This window comes from Salmo salar, chromosome 07, assembly GCF_965601325.2.
Source record: "Salmo salar chromosome 07, fSalSal1, whole genome shotgun sequence".
Classification (NCBI taxonomy): domain Eukaryota; kingdom Metazoa; phylum Chordata; class Actinopteri; order Salmoniformes; family Salmonidae; genus Salmo; species Salmo salar.
Window position 1 is genome coordinate 22,272,570 of NC_138297.1, and position 21,708 is coordinate 22,294,277.

At 39.8% G+C, this 21,708-nt stretch overlaps 1 protein-coding gene across 1 annotated transcript in view; it reads left to right on the forward strand.

Moving 5' to 3' along the window:
• Nucleotides 1–21,708, forward strand: part of LOC106608787 (phospholipid-transporting ATPase ABCA1) — a 253,841-nt gene that overhangs the window by 30,734 nt on the left and 201,399 nt on the right. Inside the window, exons 9-11 of the mRNA XM_082977279.1 lie at nt 1,671–1,868; nt 10,824–11,029; nt 12,182–12,358. Coding sequence (XP_082833405.1) covers nt 1,671–1,868; nt 10,824–11,029; nt 12,182–12,358 — 581 coding nt within the window. The remainder of the gene's footprint in view (nt 1–1,670; nt 1,869–10,823; nt 11,030–12,181; nt 12,359–21,708) is intronic.

The following is a 21,708-nucleotide window of genomic DNA, read 5'->3' on the forward strand; positions in this document are numbered from 1 at the left end:
TTCAAACCTAACAAGGAAATGTCCAATACTATTTTAGTAAAAGCACTATTCTCAAACTCTACCATTTCCAAAAAGTATTACTAGTTCAAATCTTGCCAACAGGTAAAACTATAGGTTTACAACATCAATTCAACATTCTATTACAGTAAAAGAGCAACTGATTATTAACAGTTGCCATTTAGTAGACACCAAACCAGTGACCAGCTTGAAAAATGTCAAGCAGAAATTATTATTAGAAAATGCTATGAGGGCTGGTTTGAGTTTTCTTTGGCAGTTGGTAGTCTGTTTTCGTTCGAAGACCTCATGTCGGATAATGACATTTGACACGTGGACGCCAAGGTTAAATGGCATATATGCAACAATCTGGCCCAAATGCCATTGAACGTTAAGAGTAGTAGAACATATATGCCATGTTTTAACAATTGAATTTCAGTGACCCTTACAAATATTATTTATTCTAAAATAAAGACACTGCATTGTTTACAATACATCTCTCTGCATGTTACAGATGTACCTCTTAAAACCTATATTAAGTATTCCATTCTCACTGGCACAGAATGGTTGAACTGATTTTTCGAAAAGGTCAGGAGAAACATGGAGATGACTTCATTTGACACTTTGACCCCATGCTAAACGGAATGTCATTCCCGAAGTGTTGACTTAGAAATGCCACTGAACACATTGCCCAGAATATGTTTGATGCGTGTGTCTGTGTGCGTTTCCAGCATGTTTTGACTTCAAATTATGCACACTACCTTTATGAGCAGACCATGTTCAATTTATGAAGTTATACAATACAACACTGTTATTATTGTGTTATTACATGGTTGCAATTTCATGGTTGCCAGCATACTGTATGTACCTTACAAAGCACACTGAGTGGAGCAGTCTCAGACAGATTGCATCCTATCCCCTTTATAGCCCCACAACTTTTGATCTGGGCCCATAGGGATCTAGTCAAAAGAAGTGCCCTATATAAGGAATAGGGTGCAATTTGGGACGCAGACAAAGTGTTTTAACCAAACCTGTACCAGGGAACATACAGTACCTGCGTAGGAAGCTTTTATGTAAGGACGCCCCAGTGTTCTACACCAGAGGAATAGGCGGCCGTTAGCTTTTTTTAAACGGCACAAATAGGAGGTCTGTAACAGCAAGGTCGTTTGCATCTAGATTAGCACATCTCTTCGTTAACTCTTTGAGTGTCGAGCGAAATCATGGCACGAGGCTCAAGCCGAGCTGACAGTGAAGAGTTAACACACAGCTGGTTCTTACCACACTGGGGTGAGGGCTGGGGGAAGAGGGGAGGCTGGGGAGAAGGGAGACAGTCACATGAATCACAGTGTGGGTGTGAGTGTGTGTGTGTAAACATGCCTAAGTGCATCTGCGTATGTGCAGGTGTGTGTGCCTGCATCATGGACCTCCATGGTCATGAAAAAAGTGGTTGTAAATTCCCAAGCCTGCAGTACAACAGTGCCATCTAGCTTAATGTTTCTAATTAATTCTCTCATAGAGAAAAAAGCAAAGTTCTGCAGGTGGGATGTCCTGGAATCTGCAGTTGTGCAGGTCCACAATTAGCTTCCACTGCATTCATTTCTCAGTGCATTAATTGTTTTATAATCTGATGAGTGTAAATTACCCACACAAACCCTCTCCTCTTGTTGCCAAACCAGGCAATGCTGGATAACCCTGTGTTTGTAGCCTTGCTCAACCAACGGCTCAAAGGCACAAGATGGACGGCAGAACTGCTCTCCAACTTCCTGTACAATGGGCCCCCCGAGGGTCGCCCCACGGGCATGCCGCCAAATGACTGGCGCAACGCGTTCAACACCACAAGCCAAATCCTGGACCTCCTGAAGAAGTTCATTGGGGTATGTTCATAATTTTGCTTCACATTGTCAAAAAAGTGATTTGATACCTTTTCCCCCTCTACAAAATACACTGACATTTTGTAATGTGTGTGTCTATGCATCCTAGCTCCATGATATGGGCTACAACTTTCAACACTGTGTCCTTTCACAGTATGTAATTTGATTGGGTGAATACGAAGAAAGGTTGCCAATTGTTTCAGTATATACAAAAGTCCATATCAATTGACCTTGACTACATTCAGAAAAACGCCTTACAATGTGTAGCCTACTGCTGTGGTAATAAAAAATAAAGATCGTTATAAGAATCCAAGGACACACATTTCTGTTACCGTAACAGCAGAAAACAAACGGCGCCCATCTCTACACATGGGGACGTGCAGGCAGTTGGGCGGACATTGACATATTGATCCGTAAGTTGGTTTGCAGCGATACACTACATTCTCCGCTGCTATGTGGCCCCACGAGTAGACTACAGACATATCTCAAATACCCTTATCCTCTTCCTTATTGCTAATACCTGGGAGATGACATCTTAGCCTCCTGGGGTTTAGCCACATGTGACAAATGAATTCCAAAGTAATGCAATCCATTTTTGGTCCTGATGGCATTCCATATCTCAAAATGGATGCCGGGATGAAGATGTTTACTCGCATATCATTTACCTGTTCACTGTCACAGACTCAATGCATGCTGAGCGTAGACGGGGGAAGAACATTTTAAATGTGCTCTCCCTCTCTCTCTCTAAGGGGCTTTATTGGCATGGGAAACATATGCTTACATTGCCAAAGCAAGTGAAGTAGATAATAAACAAAAGTGAAATAAACAATCAGAAATTAAAAGTAAACATTACACTCAAAACATTTCCAAAAGAAGAAAGACATTCAAATGTCATATTATATCTATATACAGTGTTGTAAAGATGTGCAAATAGGTAAAGTACAAAAGGGATTTGCAATGGTGTTTGTTCTTCATTAGTTGCTCTTTTCTTGTGGCAACAGGTCACAAATCTTGCTGCTGTGATTGCACACTGTATTTCACCCAATAGATATGGGAGTTGGATTTGTTTTCGAATTATTTGTGGGTCTGTGTAATCTGAAGGAAATATGTCTCTCTAATATGGTCATACATTTGGCAGGAGGTTAGGAAGTATAGCTCAGTTTCCATTTTGTGGGCAGTGTGACACAACAGGGGGATTAAGATATATTTATTTATTCTCTCTCTCTCTCGTTTGAATTTCGCTCGTGCTTTAAATGTTATCAGTGTATTAATCAAGAGTTCATGTAGTCAATACATGTCAAGCTTGAACTTTAAATAATTTCTATTTAATCTTTCAGGTCCTTTAAACCTAATAAGTCATATTACTAGTAATACAACATTGATGCTTTTTACACTTGTTGAATACTTTTACACTTTTTGAAAACGAAACACCAAATTGGATCCACACATTACATCCACAAGATGGATTAATCCACTATTAATTGTGTTAATAAACTTGAAACAACATTGTAGCTAATCATTGATGATATTCGACCAGCAGATATGTTTGCTCGTTAAAGATGTTGACTGGGTGCCTACAAGCTACTTCCTAAAGTGAGCCATAGATGAATTTAACTGAGTAGATAAACTTGATTTATACTCTGCGTTATCACCAAGGAAGCAGGCAGCTAGTCCTACCCAGCAATATATGCTGGCATCTGGGGGAAAACACACACACAGTATAAAGTATAAACACATGATTATCACATCATGGTGGGCCATATGAGAGGCATGCTCATCTAATCCCGCAGCTGTCAGTTAGCAGCACTCGCGTGGCCTCTACATCCTCTACAATCACTGTATTTGCTGCTACTCCCTACCCAATATCCTTCCATATCTGGAAGTGGTTCTACACCCCAAATGGCACCCTATTCCCTGTGCACTACTTTTGACCAGTGCCCATAAGGTGCCTTTAGGGATGCATCCTGGGTCTAATGTAGGGCAGCGAGAGATTGGTGGTGGTAGCACTATCAGTAGGTTAGTTCCTTAACTGGGATCGAAGTCCAAACATGGCAACGACTCAGGCTTGGCACAACCATGTCAAGTGGTTGGGGAAAAGCATGACGTATTTAACATACTTCCTGTTTCTCGTAATAGGATGGAGTAGTGTGAAGTTGCCTCTAGACGGTGATCTTGGATCAGTTTAGTATTTTCCCCTCTAATGGTTAAAGTTAGGATTGGGGCAGTTTTAAGCTGATCCGAGGTCTGCACCTAGGGGAACACTTCACCACTTAGCTAATAGGATTTTGATGGGTCGACTTAGGACAGTGGGCTTGTGCTGAATGACTGCTTAGCCTTTCCTCACTGGACCACTACAGATTAAAACGTTTTTAATGCAGTCGGTGTTTGATTCAGTGTTATTGTGATATGTTGTCATGGAGATTATGAACTAAGTGGAATATGGGAAGAATTTAAAAAATATGTATTTGTATAAGAGATGCTGCCACATGGTTGGTTATAGTATGTAAACCAATGGCGGTCATTTATAATGCATTGTGAGTAGACAAATGCATTAAACAAATGTAAACTTTTCCCACATTCAGGACAAACTGCCCAAGAATCATATAATGTACTCTATAACTAACAGCCAAAAATGTGACATGATGAATTTGGCCGTTCTGTTAACTCAATAAAAACATGTACATTGTATGCTGTCTGTGAATATAATATAGCATCATATAGGACCTTCTTTACTGAGAGAAAGTGTCACAAGGGTGGAGGAGATGTGTGTCTGGACAGCTGTCAAGACAGACTCACTCCCCGGATGGCTATAGCTCATTAAAGAAGGACATGGTGAGTTCTAGCTAACTACCAAACCTGTACCTCATGAGTATGTCTCAGCCATAGCCCAAAACATATCCCTTGGCACCTCCACATCATTTGTAACTCCGCTGTTGTCCAGTGTATTGTTTTCAGTGTCAGTACCAAAACATGTTTTTTCTCAGGCAAGTCTTATAGTTTCTACCCATCGCTTATTTTTGGAGAGCGGTATTGTAGAAAGGCTATATTCACTATAAATGTAAAAAAAAATGTGAGGAGCATTTATGCCAATATGATACGATCATGTTTAAATCTAAATCTTACTGTCTGTGTAGGATAAAAAATATTGTGTATGATAGTGCAGAAGAGCCAACCTGAGTTTATATGCACTGAGGCTCGAACTTCAGATCTACACACTCAAATCAGGTTTACAATAAGTTAGCAGTCTACCCTGAGAGCATTGATCAGAATTACAAATCATGTCACTTTAAACATTATGTACAACAATCTACCGAAGGTACTCTGATGTTGGATGTAGTTGAGTATTGTTGCTCTGAAAGCAGATACATATTGGTGAGTTGAAGTGAGGTGAGTGACGATTGCAGTGTTGGGGAAGCTACTCTGAAATTATAGTTTACCAAACTACCAATTACGTCACAGAAGTTAAGCTACTCTTAATAAAATAATAGTTTATGGGACCCCTTCCCGTTCTCATCCCGGTAACGAGATTGCTTGACAAGATAGCAAAAATCTAATAATTTCAATTTCTCAAACAATCAACTATTTTACACCATTTGAAAGATAAACACCTCTTTAATCCAACCACGTTGTCCGATTTCAAAGAGGCTTTACGGCAAAAGCATAAAGTTAGATTATGTAAGGACAGTACATTGACAAAACATTACACACAGCTATTTTCAATGCAAAGACAGGCGTCACCAAAAGCAGAAAACCAGCTAAAATTATGCACTAACCTTTGACAATCTTCATCAGATGACACTCCTAGGACATCATGTTACACAATACATGCATTCTTTTGTTCGATAAAGTTCATATTTATATATAAAAAGAGCATTTTACATCGGCGCGTGATGTTCAGAAAATATTTTCCCTCAAATGCTTCCGTGATCAGCGCTACAATTTACAAAATTACTATTCGAAAACATTGGTCAAATCTAATATTGTCATTCAAAGAATTATAGATTAACATCTCGTGAATGCAACCGCATTGCCAGATTTAAAAATAACTTTACTGGGCAATCACACTTTGCAATAAACGAGGTGCTATGCTCAGAAAAAAAGGCTAGGCAATACAGGTTAGCGCCATCTTGGAACCATCTAAAATCAAATATACTATTGTAAATATTCCCTTACCTTTGATTATCTTCATCAAAAGGCACTTCCAGTAATCCCAGGTCCACAACAAATGTAGTTTTGTTCGAAAAAGTTAATAATATATGTCCCAATAGCTCCTTCTTGTTAGCGCGTTCCGAAGGCTACTCATAATGTATGAGGCGCGCGGGACTTGTCGTCACGAATGTGCAAAAAATATATATTTACGTTCGTTCAAACATGTCAAACGTTGTATAACATAAATCTTTAGGGCCTTTTTCAATCAGAGCTTCAATAATATTCAAGGCGGATGATTGCATTGTCTTACTAAACGTTTCGGAACGAGAGGGTACCCACGGGCGCCCGCGTCATAGTAGTAATGGCCCTCCCCCTATGACCAACTTTCCAGGCCTCTCGTTCGGTCAGTTTCTACCGGAGAAGACTCATACCACTTTGTAAAGACTGTTGACATCTAGTGGAAGCCTTAGGAAGTGCTAAATGAATCCTAACTCACGGTGTGTTTCATAGGCAAAGTGTTGAAGGTGATTCCACAAATCAGATTTCCACTTCATGCATGGAATCTTCTCAGGTTTTGCCCTGCCATATGAGTTCTGTTATACTCACAGACACCATTCAAACAGTTTTAGAAACTTTAGACTGTTTTCTATCCAAATCTACTAATTATATGCATATTCTAGTTACTGGGCAGGAGTAGTAACCAGATTAAATCAGATTAAATCAGGTACGTTTTTTATCCGACCGTGCAAATACTGCCCCCTAGCCCCAACTAAAGCTACTTTGAAAAAGTAGTTCACTACATCCAAGATACTGAAAATGATCATATCTGAATCTGAAATGTCAGACTGCAAATTGCAAGAAGACATCACACTGGAGGCAGATGTTAACAGGAGGCAGATGTTAACAGGAGGCAGATGTTAAAAACTTCTTATGGCTTGAATCCCGTTAGCGGGATCGATATGACGACAGCCAGTGAAAGTGCAGGGCGGCAAATTCAAAACAACAAAAATCTCAATAAAAATTCCTCAAACATACAAGTATTATACACCATTTTATAGCTTTACTTCTTGTTAACCTGTTTAGGAAAGGGGGCAGTATTGACACGGCTGGATAAAAAACGTACCCGATTTAATCTGATTACCACTCCTACCCAGTAACTAGAATATGCATATACTTATTACATATGGATAGAAAACACCCTAAAGTTTCTAAAACTGTTTGAATGGTGTCTGTGAGTATAACAGAACTCATTTGGCAGGCAAAAACCTGACAAGGTTTCAGGCAGGAAGTGGCCTGTCTGACAAGGTGTCATTCTTCTTGTCTCTGTTTATTGAAGAGTGAGGATCTTAGCTGTCCCGTGACACTTCCTACGGCTGCCATAGGGTCTCAGAAGGCGGCAAAAAGCTGAATCGTGGCTTTGCAGGCTCTGGCTGAAACAAAGTAGCGCGTTTGGGTAGTGGCTGGTTACAGTACTGTGAGACTCAGGCGCGTGCCCGCGTCGACCGAAAGCTTTGTTTACTTTCCTCAGTTTAGCTAAATGGACATTCCCGGTCGGAATATTATCGCTTTTTTACGAGAAAAATTGCATAAAAATAGATTTTAAACAGCGGTTGACATGCCTCGAAGTACGGTAATGGAATATTTCGATTTTTTTTGTCACGAATTGCGCCATGCGCACGACCCTGATTTACCATTTCAGATAGTGTCTGGGACGCACGAACAAAACGCCGCTATTCGGATATAACGATGGATTATTTTGGACCAAACCAACATTTGTTATTGAAGTAGCAGTCCTGGGAGTGCATTCTGACGAAGACAACAAAAGGTAATCAAACTTTTATAATAGTAAATATGATTATGGTGAGTGCTAAACTTGCCGGGTGTCTAAATAGCTAACCCGTGATGCCTGGGCTATGTACTTAGAATATTGCAAAATGTGCTTTCACCAAAAAGCTATTTTAAAATCGGACATATCGAGTGCATAGAGGAGGTCTGTATCTATAATTCTTAAAATAATTGTTATGCTTTTTGTGAACGTTTATCGTGAGTAATTTAGTAAAATGTTAGCGAATTCCTCCGGAAGTTTGCGGGGGGTATGCTAGTTCTGAACGTCACATGCTAATGTAAAAAGCTGTTTTTTGATATAAATATGAACTTGATTGAACAAAACATGCATGTATTGTATAACATAATGTCCTAGGGTTGTCATCTGATGAAGATCATCAAAGGTTAGTACTGCATTTAGCTGTCTTCTGGGTTTATGTGACATTATATGCTAGCTTGAAAAATGGGTGTCTGATTATTTCTGGCTTGGTACTCTGCTGACATAATCTAATGTTTTGCTTTCGTTGTAAAGCCTTTTTGAAATCGGACAGTGTGGTTAGATTAACGAGAGTCTTGTCTTTAAATAGCTGTAAAATAGTCATATGTTTGAGAAATTGAAGTAATAGGATTTTTAAGGTTTTGAAAATCGCGCCACAGGCTTCAAGTGGCTGTTACGTAGGTGGGACGAATTCGTCCCGCCTAGCCCATAGAGGTTAATCCAGCCACAGTGTCTGATTTCAAAAAGGCTTTACGGCGAAAGCAAACCATATGATTATGTTAGGTCAGCACCTACACACAAAAAAACACAGACATTTTCCAGCCAAAGAGAGGAGTCACAAAAAGCAGAAATAGAGAGAACCTTTGATTATCTTCATCAGATGACACTCATATGACTTCATGTTACACAATACATGTATGTTTTGTTCGATAAAGTTCATATTTATATCCAAAAATCTCAGTTTGTTATGTTCAGTAATCTTTTGCCTCCAAAACATCCGGTGATTTTGCAGAGAGCCACATCAATTTACAGAAATACTCATCATAAATGTTCATGAAAATACAAGTGTTATACATGGAATTTTAGATAAACTTCTCCTTAATGCAACCGCTCTCTCAGATTTCAAAAAAGCTTTACCGAAAAAAGAAATAATCTGAGTACGGCGCTCAGACACAAAAACATGCCATACAATATATCCACCATGTTGGAGTCAACAATAGTCAGAAATAGCATTAAAAATATTCACTTACCTTTGATGATCTTCATCAGAATGCACTCCCAGGAATCCCAGGTCCACAATAAATGTTTGTTTTGTTTGATAAAGTCCATCCTTTATGTCCAAATACCTCCTTTTTGTTCGCCTTCAGTTCACAAATCCAAATTCACGACGTGCAGTTCGTAGAAACATGTCAAACTATGTATAGAATCAATCTTCTGGATGTTTTTATGGTAAATCCGCAAATAAAGTTTCAACCGGAGAAATCCTTTGTCTTCAGAAATGCAATGGAACTGAGCTACCTCTCACGTGAGCGCTCATGCCCTGCTGGCAGTGTTCTGACTCCAGGAGCTCTTATTCATCCCCACTTTACAGTAGAAGCCTCAAACAAGGTTCTAAAGACTGGTGACATCTAGTGGAAGCCTTAGGAAGTGCAAAATGACCCCACAGACACTGTAGTTTGGATAGGGAATCAATTGAAAAACTACAAACCACTTCCTGTTTGGATTTTTTCTCAGGTTTTTGCCTGCCATATGAGTTCTGTTATACTCACAGACATCATTCAAACAGTTTTAGAAACTTCAGAGTGTTTTATATCCACATCTACTAATAATACGCATATCTTAGTTTCTGGGAGTGAGTAGCAGGCAGTTTACTCTGGGCACGTCAGTCATCCAAGCTACTCAATACTGCCACCATCCATAAGAAGTTAACAGGAGTCAGATGTTAACAGAATGTGTAATTTAGCCTATTAAACACAAAAAACATGTTTCAAGTGAGAATTAGGTCTGATACCGAAAAAGAAAGGGAATTCTTGCCTATTTCACCCGTATTTTATTTTATATAAGCAAAAAAATAGTGTGTAGTTCCAGTAGTTAGCTACACCGCTATATGGCAAAAAAAAACAACATTTTTAACTATTGAAAACACTACCAAGATATTAATTTAGTTCAACTACCACCAAGCTACTGGAAAATGTAGTTGAATTACTAGTTGAATTACAAGTACTTCACTACTCCCCAACGCGGTCGATTTGAGATTCCTTTCTAAAGGTAATGGGACTCCATTGAGTGCAAATAAGTTTCATCATGTCTTTGACATTACAACTGGCATCAATGGCCTTGAAGTCTCCAGCTTTCAGTGTTGTTGGAAAGATGGTAGATGCCGAGAGTGGGTATAGTGGTTTTGGACATGTTCTTTCTGTGTCATATCTACGAAACACGCAGGGCTGGAATGGCCATGGTGCATAAAGATGGCTGGTGGATAAAGATTCCTGTTTGTTCAGTTCGCTGTATCTTACATTTGCTTTCCGTTACTCTTTTTTTGTATCGGCATTAGCACAGTACACATAAACCCCCCACCCCCCCCCACCCCCCACCAAAAAAATAACAAAATTAAAAAATACATGACCCCAATTCCAGCTCCAAGATGGCGGGAATTAGAAAAACGAAAAAGTAGATTGTGCTGATTTACTGGCATATTGAACAATGTTGCGTGCTGTAGTTTAAGAACAAGGGTGAGCTTTAAAAGCAATGACGTGATATCTGAATTCCTCCATCTTTATGCACCTTCGCCATTGGTTGGGAACTTTTAAGAAATGGTGTTTCCAAAGTGAAATTCCCAGTATCCTGATATATATATATAAAAAGCTACTCTCATCGCTCATCTTATATTAACATCATATTCTTGTTTTAGTAAGACCCCTAGCAGTTTGTAAAGAATTACACTTATTTTCTCTCTTTCTTGGTGTAACTGTCTTTTCATGTTACAGTGCTTGAACCTGGATAAGTTTGAGGCTGCCGACAGTGAGAGACATCTCATGACTAGAGCCTTGGAGCTTCTAGAGAGCAATAAGTACTGGGCTGGTATCGTTTTCGAAGACCTCAACCCTACCGCCAGCCACCCCCCTCCTTACGTCAAGTACAAGATCCGCATGGACATTGATAAGGGGGAGCGTACGAATAAGATCAAAGAAAGGTAGGCCCAGTGCACAGCCTCTCCGCCCTCACCATGTTTTAGTGCTAATGAGAAAACATTGGACAACATGGCCCATATTCATAAAGCGTCTTAGAGGAGTGCTGATCTAGGATCAGGTCCCCCCTGTCCAAGGATACATTCCTTGGAATGTAATTCAATAGGTTCTGAAGGCTAAATTGATGCTACACTCTTAGAAAAAAGGTGCTATCTAGAACCTAAAAGGGTTCTTCAGCTGTCCCCATAGGAGAACCTTTGAATAACCCTTGTTAGTTCCAAGTAGAACCCTTTTGGGTTTCATATTAAACCCTTTCCACAGAGGATTCTACATGGAACCCAAAATGGTTATACCTGGGAACAAAAAAGGGTTTTACCTAGAACCAAAATGGGTTCTCCTATGGGGACAGCCGAATAACCCTTTTGGAACCCTTTTTTCTAAGAGTGTAGAGCAGCGCTCCTACTCTGAGACACATTTTGAATACAGGCCCTGATGTTGCTGAGACACATTATGAATACAGGCCCTGATAGTCCTGAGACACATTTTGAATACAGGCCCTGATGTTGCTAAGACACATTATGAATACAGGCCCTGATGGTCCCTGAGACATTATGAATGCAGGCCCTGATGGTCCCTGAGACATTATGAATGCAGGCCCTGATGTTGCTGAGACACATTATGAATACAGGCTGTGATGTTGCTGAGACACATTATGTTGCTTAGCCATTTTTTTCAACTGACATGTCAACTTTTACCAGACAATTGTAGTAGTATCTGCAGCAAAACAGGAATTTTATTGCATACTTTCTGTCCGATGTCTCAGGCGATTTATAATAAGCATGCAGTGCCCAGAAAATTATGATTCCATGTTACTCATGGGACAAATGTCATGACTCATGACATAATTATTGGTGTAACATTTGGCTGTTTCATCCAGGATGTTTTCAAACGCAGCTTTCTCTTAGGCTGCATTTACACGGAAGCCCAATTCTGCACATTTTTCCACTAATTGGTCTTTTGATCAATCACATCAGATATTTTCACATCAGCTCTTGTTCAGAGCTGATTTGATTGGTCAAAAATATCAAAATTGGGTTCAATGTGTAAACAGCCTTAGACAATGACCATTGGGTTATGTGTGTCCTTTCAATTTAAAGGGGATGGTCGCCTGGGGCCCGTGGCAACTCCTTTAATGACCTGCGCTATATATGGGGAGGCTTCGCCTATCTGCAGGACATGATGGACCATGGCATAATACGGGCGCACACAAACAAATCCCAGCCGCTCGGCGTGTTTGCCCAGCAAATGCCATATCCCTGCTACGTGGACGATGTGTGAGTACAAAAGCTGTTATCTGTCTGTCCCGTGATTAGAGAGGGAAGAAGGCATTACCGCAATAAAAATCTACTCACTTGGGGACTTGCCACTCACCGCTACCACAGGCTAGAGTAATGGGCTTATCTGTCACTTAGCCCGCACAAATTTCCCTGTCGAAACTCTTCCAAAGCTATCTCTCATGTTGTCTTCTGTCCCTGGATACTGCTGTCTGCTGCAGCCACAACTCTGGGGGAGAGAGAGAGGAGAGAAGTGTTAATATTCAAACTTGAAAGTTTGATGCCCTTCATGAGTTTTTAATTATGAATTGTGTCAAAGCTGGGGGAAAACAAACTTGTTGCAAGATGGAGATACAACAAGACAGAGCCGAAGAAATCTCAGCTATTGATTTAGTCCGACCACATGCAGACCATGTCCTGAGCATTGGAGACCTGAATGCTTGATGTATCTTTAAATTATTCAGGCTACATTCTTATGTTCCCTCCCTTTCATTCAATATCACATTTCCTCCTTAAGAAACTACCCAATTCCCTCATGAAACCACACACAAAGTCCATCATATGTAGAGATTGATAGGGACCATTGTATTCTGTGTGAATCAGGTATTCATCAGCGTTACTGTTCTAAAGCACAATGGATAGGTGTATTTCGCCAAGGGAGATTGAGCGCTATAGTGCAGTCTATCTTAGGCAGTTAAGATTTCCTCAGAGGCAGGGAAATTACTCCAATCTACACGGCTTTATCATTTCCAATAATATACTCAGAGCTCAATGATGTCATCGGGGGACAGATCATTTCAAAGGAGATCAAAGTCCACTAGTGCAACAAAGTAGGTCCCAAATGCCACCCTATTCCCTATATAGTGCACTACTTTTGACCGGAGACATATGGGACATTTGCAACAAAGCCACAATGTTTCAGGAGACAGACATATATTTCCCCCGGTGGAAGTCACTGTCCCTGATTTAATTTAAAAAATGCTCTATACGGCATCAGAGTATATTGCATAACAACCTTCATTGGAATGCACTGTAGCCTTACTATGATACAGACATACAGTATAAGGACCAGGGCTAGAGGGAGTGGTGACAAGAGTCAAGAGGTCAAAAATCGAATAAAATTGTACTTGTCACACGCACCGAATACAACAGCTATAGACCTTACTGTGAAATTCTTACTTACAAGTCCTTAACCAACAGTGCAGTTCAAGAAATACAGTTAATAAAATATTTACAAAATAAACTAAAGTTAAAAAAATCTAATCAATCAAAAAGTAACAAGAAATGTACACAACAATAAAAAGGCTATATACAGGGGGTACCGATACTGACTCAATGTGCTGGAGTACAGGTTAAACTAGGTGATTTGTAAAGTGACTTTGCACAGATAATAAACAGCGAGTAGCAGGAGTGTAAAACAAGTGGGGTGGGCATTTGATTAGTTGTTCAGCAGTCTTATGGCTTGGGGGTAGAAGCTGTTAAGGAGCCTTTTGGTCCTAGACTTGGCAAAACGGTACTGCTTGCTGTGCAGTAGCAGAGAGAACCGTCTATGACTTGGGTGACTGGAGTCTGACAATTTTTGGGGGCTTCCTCTGACACCGCCTGGTATAGAGGTCCTGGATGTCAGGAAGCTTGGCCCCAGTGATGTAATGGTCGGACACACTACCCTGTGTAGCACCTTACGGTCAGATGCCGAGCAGTTGCCATACCAGGCCGTGATGCAACCGGTCAGGATGCTCTCTATGGTGCAGCTGTAGAACTTTTTGAGGATCTGGGGACCCATGCCAAATCTTTTCAGTCTCCTGAGGGGGAATAGGCTTTGTCGTGCCCTCTTCACAACTGTCTTGGTGTGTTTGGACCATGAGAGTTCATTGGTGATGTGGACACCAAGGAACCTGCTCCAGTCCTGTCGATGTTAATGTGGATCTGTTCGGCCCTCCTTTTCCTATAGTCCATGATCAGCTCCTTTGTCTTGCTCACATTGAGAGAGGTTGTTGTCCTGGCACCACACTGCCAGGTCTCTGACCTCCTCCCTATAGGCTGTCTCATCGTTGTCGGTGATCAGGCCTACCACTGTTGTCGTCAGAAAACGTAATGATGGTGTTGGAGTCATGCTTGGCCACGCAGTCGTGGGCGAACAGGGAGTACAGCAAGGGACTAAGCACGCACCCCTGAGGGGCCCCAGTGTTGAAGATCAGCGTTACAGATGTGCTGTTGCTATCCATACCACCTGGGGGCGGCCCGTCAGGTGGTAAGGATCCAGTTGTAGAGGGAGGTGTTTAGTCCCAGGATCCTTAGCTTAATGATGAGCTTCGTGGGCACTATGGTGTTGAAAGCTGAGCTTTAGTCATTAAACAGCATTCTCACATAGGTGTTCCTTTTGTCCAGGTGGGAAAGAGCAGGGTAGAGTGCGATTGAGATTGCGTCATCTGTGTATCTGTTGGGGTGGTACGTGAATTGGAGTGGGTCTAGGGTTTCTGGCATGATGGTGTTGATGTGAGCCATAACCAGCCTTTCAAAGTACTTCATGGCTACCGACGTGAGTGCTACGGGGTGGTAATCATTTAGGCAGGTTACCTTCGCTTTCTTGGGCACAGGGACTATGGTGGTCTGTTTGAAATGTGTAAGTGTTACAGACTCGGCCAGGGAGAGGTTGAAAATGTCAGTGAAGACACTTGCCAGTTGGTCCGCGCATGCTTTGAGTGCACGTCCTGGTAATCCGTCTGGCCCCGCGGCTTTGTGAATGTTGACCTGTTTTAAAGGTCTTGCTCACATCGGCTACAGAAAGCATGAGTATGGTACAGTTGTATATTTGTGCTTTATTGACCTTGCCCGATGCAAAGCAACCCCTGAATTAGTCGCAAAAGTCCCAACCCTTCCCACCTGGCACTCCAGGCAGGCTCATTCAAGCTCAAAGTATTCATACCCAATCCTCTTTGAACCCAGGTCTGGTTAGAAATGTGATGTTCTATTTAATTATGGTGAGTTACTCCATACGGTTGCCTTGGAAACATAAAGACAACGTCAGTGCTAGTCTTTCTGCACATTGGCATAGTTGGTAATGTCTTTATTGATTTGGCATCAACATCTGGACTAGCAATTGGATCTTCATGAAAAACATGTATTTTCTTAGCCGATAATCAGCTTGTTTCATTGTATAGCTCGACAGGTAGCACAAACCACATACCATTCTGTTGAATCTTCCACAAATTAAATATAGAGCCTACTAAGCCTATACTATGAACAAGGTATTATATAACTAACAAGATCAAAGAAAATATAACATGTATTAGTTATTTGCAGTTGTTGTGCACATTATAAAAAGGAGAGGAGCTTCCTTCATCCTGTGATGATTATGGGAGAGAGGCGACTCACATACAGTATCCATTGTGCTTTGCTGTAGGCCTGTATTTTTAAGAATGGTCCCCTCACGGCACAGTGAAAAGCATCCATTTCCTGTTCATTATTTTCCAGCGAATGTTGCAAACGAGCTCAAATGAGACAATCAAAGCACTTATATCCTAATGCCTGTGTTCCCTCTCCGTGAAACATAGGACTAATAATCACTGAAAATGAATGGGGCCCATAAAACACTGCAATACCCCCCGGTCCCTCTGCCATTTATTATTTCGCTTGCTTAGCCATTTGGGCATTTCCGTAAATTATTAACCCTTGAAAAACTGTTATTTCATTCATGAATAATTGAGAAAGGAATTGCAGAAAAAGGTAAGATGCAGGAAAGCATGACAGACAGGACCTTTCAGGGTAATTATTGTGATCTGGATATGGGGAAAAGTGGGAAGAGCAGCATTGTGCATCCAGATGTTCCTGTTTGTAATCTGCTGTAAACACTTTTTAGTTTAGAAAAATACCAAAAAGCCTAATCTGACTTTAAAATGTAATTTAAAAAGCAGAGAATTCTCTAATAATTTTTAGACAACTCATTAACATTTTAATGGAGTGCACTTCACCTAGGCAGAGCGAAGTAAATACAATATATGGATTAATGTTATAAATTATATATGTCTGAAGTTCAATGTAACCTCTGACAGTTTCTCATAGCTCTATGTAAAGTATTTTGTGTAATACCCTTTAAATTGATAATAACACACTTTCATTTTACCTGCATATTTTAGATACAAATAGCAGCCCAAAAATGCTTTTATGAACAGTACTTGAAATATTTCTTTGATTTATAATGTATTGTTCCATTTGCCATATTATAAAAGACCAGCCTTGCACTTTCCTTTTAACATCAAGCTTGGCACTTCAATCATTGCAACTCTTTCTCAAGGATACTCTTATTCAGGAAATAATACATTCCCACTGGTCACACCACGCCAATGGACAATTGGGTAATATTTGGTTGAGACGTTGATCAATAACATTGCAACCTATATTCACCCACAAAAAGACAGCTAAATGCCCTGTGTGTTATCACGATGCCTTCAGCCATCTAAAAGCAGAATCAACATGAGGACTTAATCCTGTGGTTGAAATTTCACCCTCTAAACAACAGTCTACATTAAAAGATTTTTTCGCAAATTCAGTGTATTTCAAACGTAAATTCCTCTTCACAATAAATTCCTCTTCGTTGACAAATTATGTTGAAACGGCATTGATTCAACCAGTTTGTGCAGAGTGAGTTCTTTTTCTCTTACGGGTTCCTATAATATATTATCTGACAGGGAATGACCTATTGACCCTGTGAGACCCATGGATACCACTATGTTTCCAGGTTTACCCTCTCCCCTTCCTCATTGTCTCTCTCTCTCCCACTTCAGTACCTATTTACAGTTCAAGGTAAACTGATACAGAACTGTTAGTCCTTCAACAAGAGCAGGCTCTTTTACATTTTGAATTGGAGATAAACAAACTGTATTAGCTCAATGCTTTTGCCGCATTCACACGCCAACCATGAGATGAAGGCTGAGGATAAGAACTCGTGCTGCTCGGTCTTTAGGGGCGAGGTAAGACTTATAAAATGGCAGTTCGAATCAGAGAATCAGTTTGTAACTCAATCCTGTTCCATATCAATAGTTGTATAACAATGCCAACTTGATAGTATTGTATCAGAACTTAATTACAATAACATGTACATTCGTTGGTATTGCACAGGACAGGTTCCCATGAGGCTTTTGAAATTAGTGTATACAAAACAGGCATAGGAAATGAGTATTGTGACTCCATGCAAACATGAAAATGGATGTATTATCTGCAATACAAGTGACAGATCAACATCAATGATACTGCCCTTTTGTGCCTACATACAAAATAATAAAAATACATTTAGTTTTAAATAGAAGATACTTTGGATAAATGTCTGAGAATCACCACCATAAATGTTTGCAGCGGCAGTCTAAATTTTCTCTGAAACATTCCCACTAATTTTGGGAAGATTTTACCACCACCAACCTAGTAAATTTGCTAGAAATATGGTGAGGACATATTTAACATAATTACTCAATTCTCTGGGGCTTCTCTGCTCCCCATATCACTTGATTTACTAAAACCCCAAGTCTCTCGACTCTCCTTAAATTAGGTCACGGCTGCGATGTAACTCGAGCCCTGTAACATGCACCTAGTAGGACTTGTATTACTTAAGCACCCTCAAAAATCGATCAGCAATGTATTATTCAGGAGCATCTGGTGGTAAGGTTGTCAATGTCAAACGTGGTATGCATGACTGATCTACTCTAGAGTGGCTAGTCTGTGACGAGTCGACAAGGAGTTAATGGTCGCAGGCTGGCTGTCATTAAAGTGGCAATCTGGGATGGGTACATCCATTTTTGACCGCTTTGGTGTTGTTTCAATTCCAGATTGCCCCATTAAAGAAATGTTACGATAGAATCAGGACGATGTAATAACATTATTACTATTCAATCTGATGCAACTGCTAGCTAAGGCAAGATTACATTGTAGGAAATCTTTTAGGTTTTTAAAACTTACTTCAAGCTCGTAAGCAGACCTGAGAAAGTGTTGACATTAATATTTTAATTCCACACACATTTCAAGCTCCATCCATGTTGAATTCTGAGTTCAAATTGGCGTCGTCACATCTTGTGGATTACTAAGCTTCCTGTGAAAGTGATATATTCCACTAGAGAACAGGCAGTGACCTCAAAGACCGGGCTCTCCCATTCAAGCACTTGCATTACTGCATTTTCTCTCATCCCATTGGGCACAACAGCTGTCTCTACATTGGGAGGTAGAGGACATGGTACACCATAACTCAATTGGCCTTTAACAAATTTCAAAATCCATTTAACAAATCACTCACTCAAAAGTTTGCCGAGAAATTAGCCCAATGTAAATGCCTTGGAAATGTACTTTGATTAACTATTTATGTTCAATGGCTTGAAAGTGGGATATCGTTTTGCCTATTATGGCATAGTCCCTTTGTCCTGTCTGTCTAACAGTGATAAACTGCTGCTTCATTGGCATTCTAAGGATTGTATTTATGGTCGGTAAGCATTATTGATATGTGAAATCTACACATTTTCAAATGCTCAGTTCATTTGATATATCTTCTTCACTGTCTAATAGAGAAACAGAAGCACTATTATATCGGTGGCGTACAATATATTGACATGGCATTTTGGTGGCATTATGAAGCTTGTTTAATATCATCTTATTGTATTGTAACATCAAATGATCCATCATCCTGAGCATGACGGACGGTTCTAACTGGTTGGATAGAGCTGATGCTCAAGGTTTATGAAGGTTAGCCCAATGTAAAATATATAGCTGGACCTATAAACGCGTTGGACCCTTGATTAAAAAACCCCTAGAGTGTGTCTATCCTAATGGATCATCCATTGGGACAATGACATTTACTGCATAGACACAACTTATTTTCTCTCTCCTTCTTCTAAGGGGCAAAGGTCAGTTCAACGGATGAAAAAGGAGGAGTGTTCAGACAAAGTGTTATCCAAAACTGTGTTGAATTTATTAAAATGACTATAGAGGACATTTTAACAATATAATAATGGTTGCCAAGGCTCCCTGTTCAGTACATTATCATGCTTAGCTATGAAAGTAAGATGAGCTAAACAACGTGTGAAATACTAGAACATTAAATCAAGCTGATTTCTAGATACGCATGGATTTGAAGACAAAGGACGAGATTGCGCTGGAAGATTGATTTTGTTTTTGTTAATGGTGCAAAATGCCCCGTTCAACCCATCTCTGAAAGCCTGATTGTGAGAGTTCTGTCTTTACATAAGGAGTGGGGCTTATACAACAGATTATCAATAAATAATGCATTAGTTCCCATCTGGCTGCATTGCCTTCCCTTATCAAAGCCTGGACTTGTCAATATTCCCAGCTTCGCTGTTTCCTGACCTCTTCGATTGCCTCCCTTGCCTTCCCTTTGCACCCACCAGCTTCATCCAGAGTATTGGAAACATGCTTCCCATGTTCCTAGTGCTGCCGTTCATGTACATCGTCTGCATGACCATCAAGGGCCTCGTCCTGGAGAAGGCTCAAGGAACTCAGAATGGTACCTTTTGGGTTGCCTGGTTCACCAAGAACTTTGTCCTGCTCTTGGTCCCATGCGCAATCATAAGTGTCATGGTTAAGGTCAGTTCTGAAAATGTAGTCAACAAAGAAGCAAGGTTTCAAATGTCAAAGCACAATATCACTTGGTTACTAAACTAAACTGGTGTGGGGTAACAGAGACCAGTTGTTAGCTAACATTGATTGTCCTTGACTTTTTATACAGTATATTGTTTTCTGATAGTCCCACATAGTTAGTGTGCACAGTAATAAACTAGAAAATTACTTGGCAAATTAGAGAAACTTTGCCTAAGATTGAGCAACACACATCAGTGTTGGTGTAAACGAATTACAGGAAATGTACACTACCGGTGAAAAGTTTTAGAACACCTACTCATTCAAGGGTTTCTTTATTTTTACAGTTTTCTACATTGCAGAATAATAGTGAAGACATCAACACTATGAAATAACACATATGGAATCATGTAGTAACCAAAAAAGTGTTAAACAAATCTAAATATATTTTATATTTGAGTTTCTTTAAATAGCCACCCTTAACCTTGATGACAGCTTTGCACACTCTTGGCATTCTCTCAACCAGCTTCATGAGGTAGTCACCTGGAATGCATTTCAATTAACACGTGTGCCTTCTTAAAAGTTAATTTGTGGAATTTCTATCCTTCTAAATGCATTTGAGCCAATCTGTTGCGTTGTGACAAGGTAGGGGGGTATACAGAAGATAGCCCAATTTGGTAAAAGACCAAGTCCATATAATAGCAAGAACAGCTCAAATAAGCAAATCTCAAATCTCAAATATATTTTGTTTAAAACTTTTTGGGTTACTACATGATTCCATATGTGTTATTTCATAGTTTTGATGTCTTCACTATTATTCTACAATGTAGAAAAAATTAACCAGTAGTGTATAGTAATGTCATTTGTTTAAGGAGAAGTACACATTACAGGAACATAGCCGTTTAAATATATAATAACGCAATATTGTTTAAAGAGAGGTACAGAGAAAACAAATATTATTTTAAAGAGGTGCACAATAGTTTGTTTATACTAGATCTAAAAGATACTTGATTTGTAAAGTGGTTGTGTTTTGTTCTTTGGAACTCTTCCTCCGTTAATTGTGGGACAACTAATACCAATAACTAATCGAATCAGGCATAACGTCGATTATCTCAATTTCCACTATCATGCTAATTTATTGAGCATGGCACTAAAATTGTAATTTCCCTCCATTAAAATCAAGTTTGGATGTGTGTAAAACCTTCCATAGTCTGCATTGTTTTAATATTATGTGCCGATGGGGAGAAATTATGGTGCTTGTAAATGTATTTAAAACAAGTTTTTGTTTTGTTAAAATTTGATTCGAATTATTTGTTCTCTTTTTAGGCCTTATCAATAATGAATTTAATATTGCTTATTGACAATGTTTGGCATGTCCATGCCCAGCAATTTACAGTAAGCCTAGCCTCTATGTCGGTGTGAATGCTATTGAAACCATGAAATTACTTATAGCAATGTGGACTGCAAATGGGTTCAAATTAACGTATTTAGCGAAGATAGGTCTACATTTTGTTATTTTGTTTCTGTAAGCCATTTAACAAACTAACATTGGAATTGGAGTTGATTCCAAACAATTAAATAAAATACGGTAAATACACAACCACATATTTCGCCACAGAGCATGTTCTGATTAGCCAGTAACAGGCCAAGCCTCGACCCACCCACAGCTTTTTCATTCATCAAAACCTAGGCTTTCGTGCTAACGACAGCAAGTGGGACGATAATTGTGATTGTGAAAATAGCAAAAATATTTCTGACACCCCTGAACCTATAGCGCT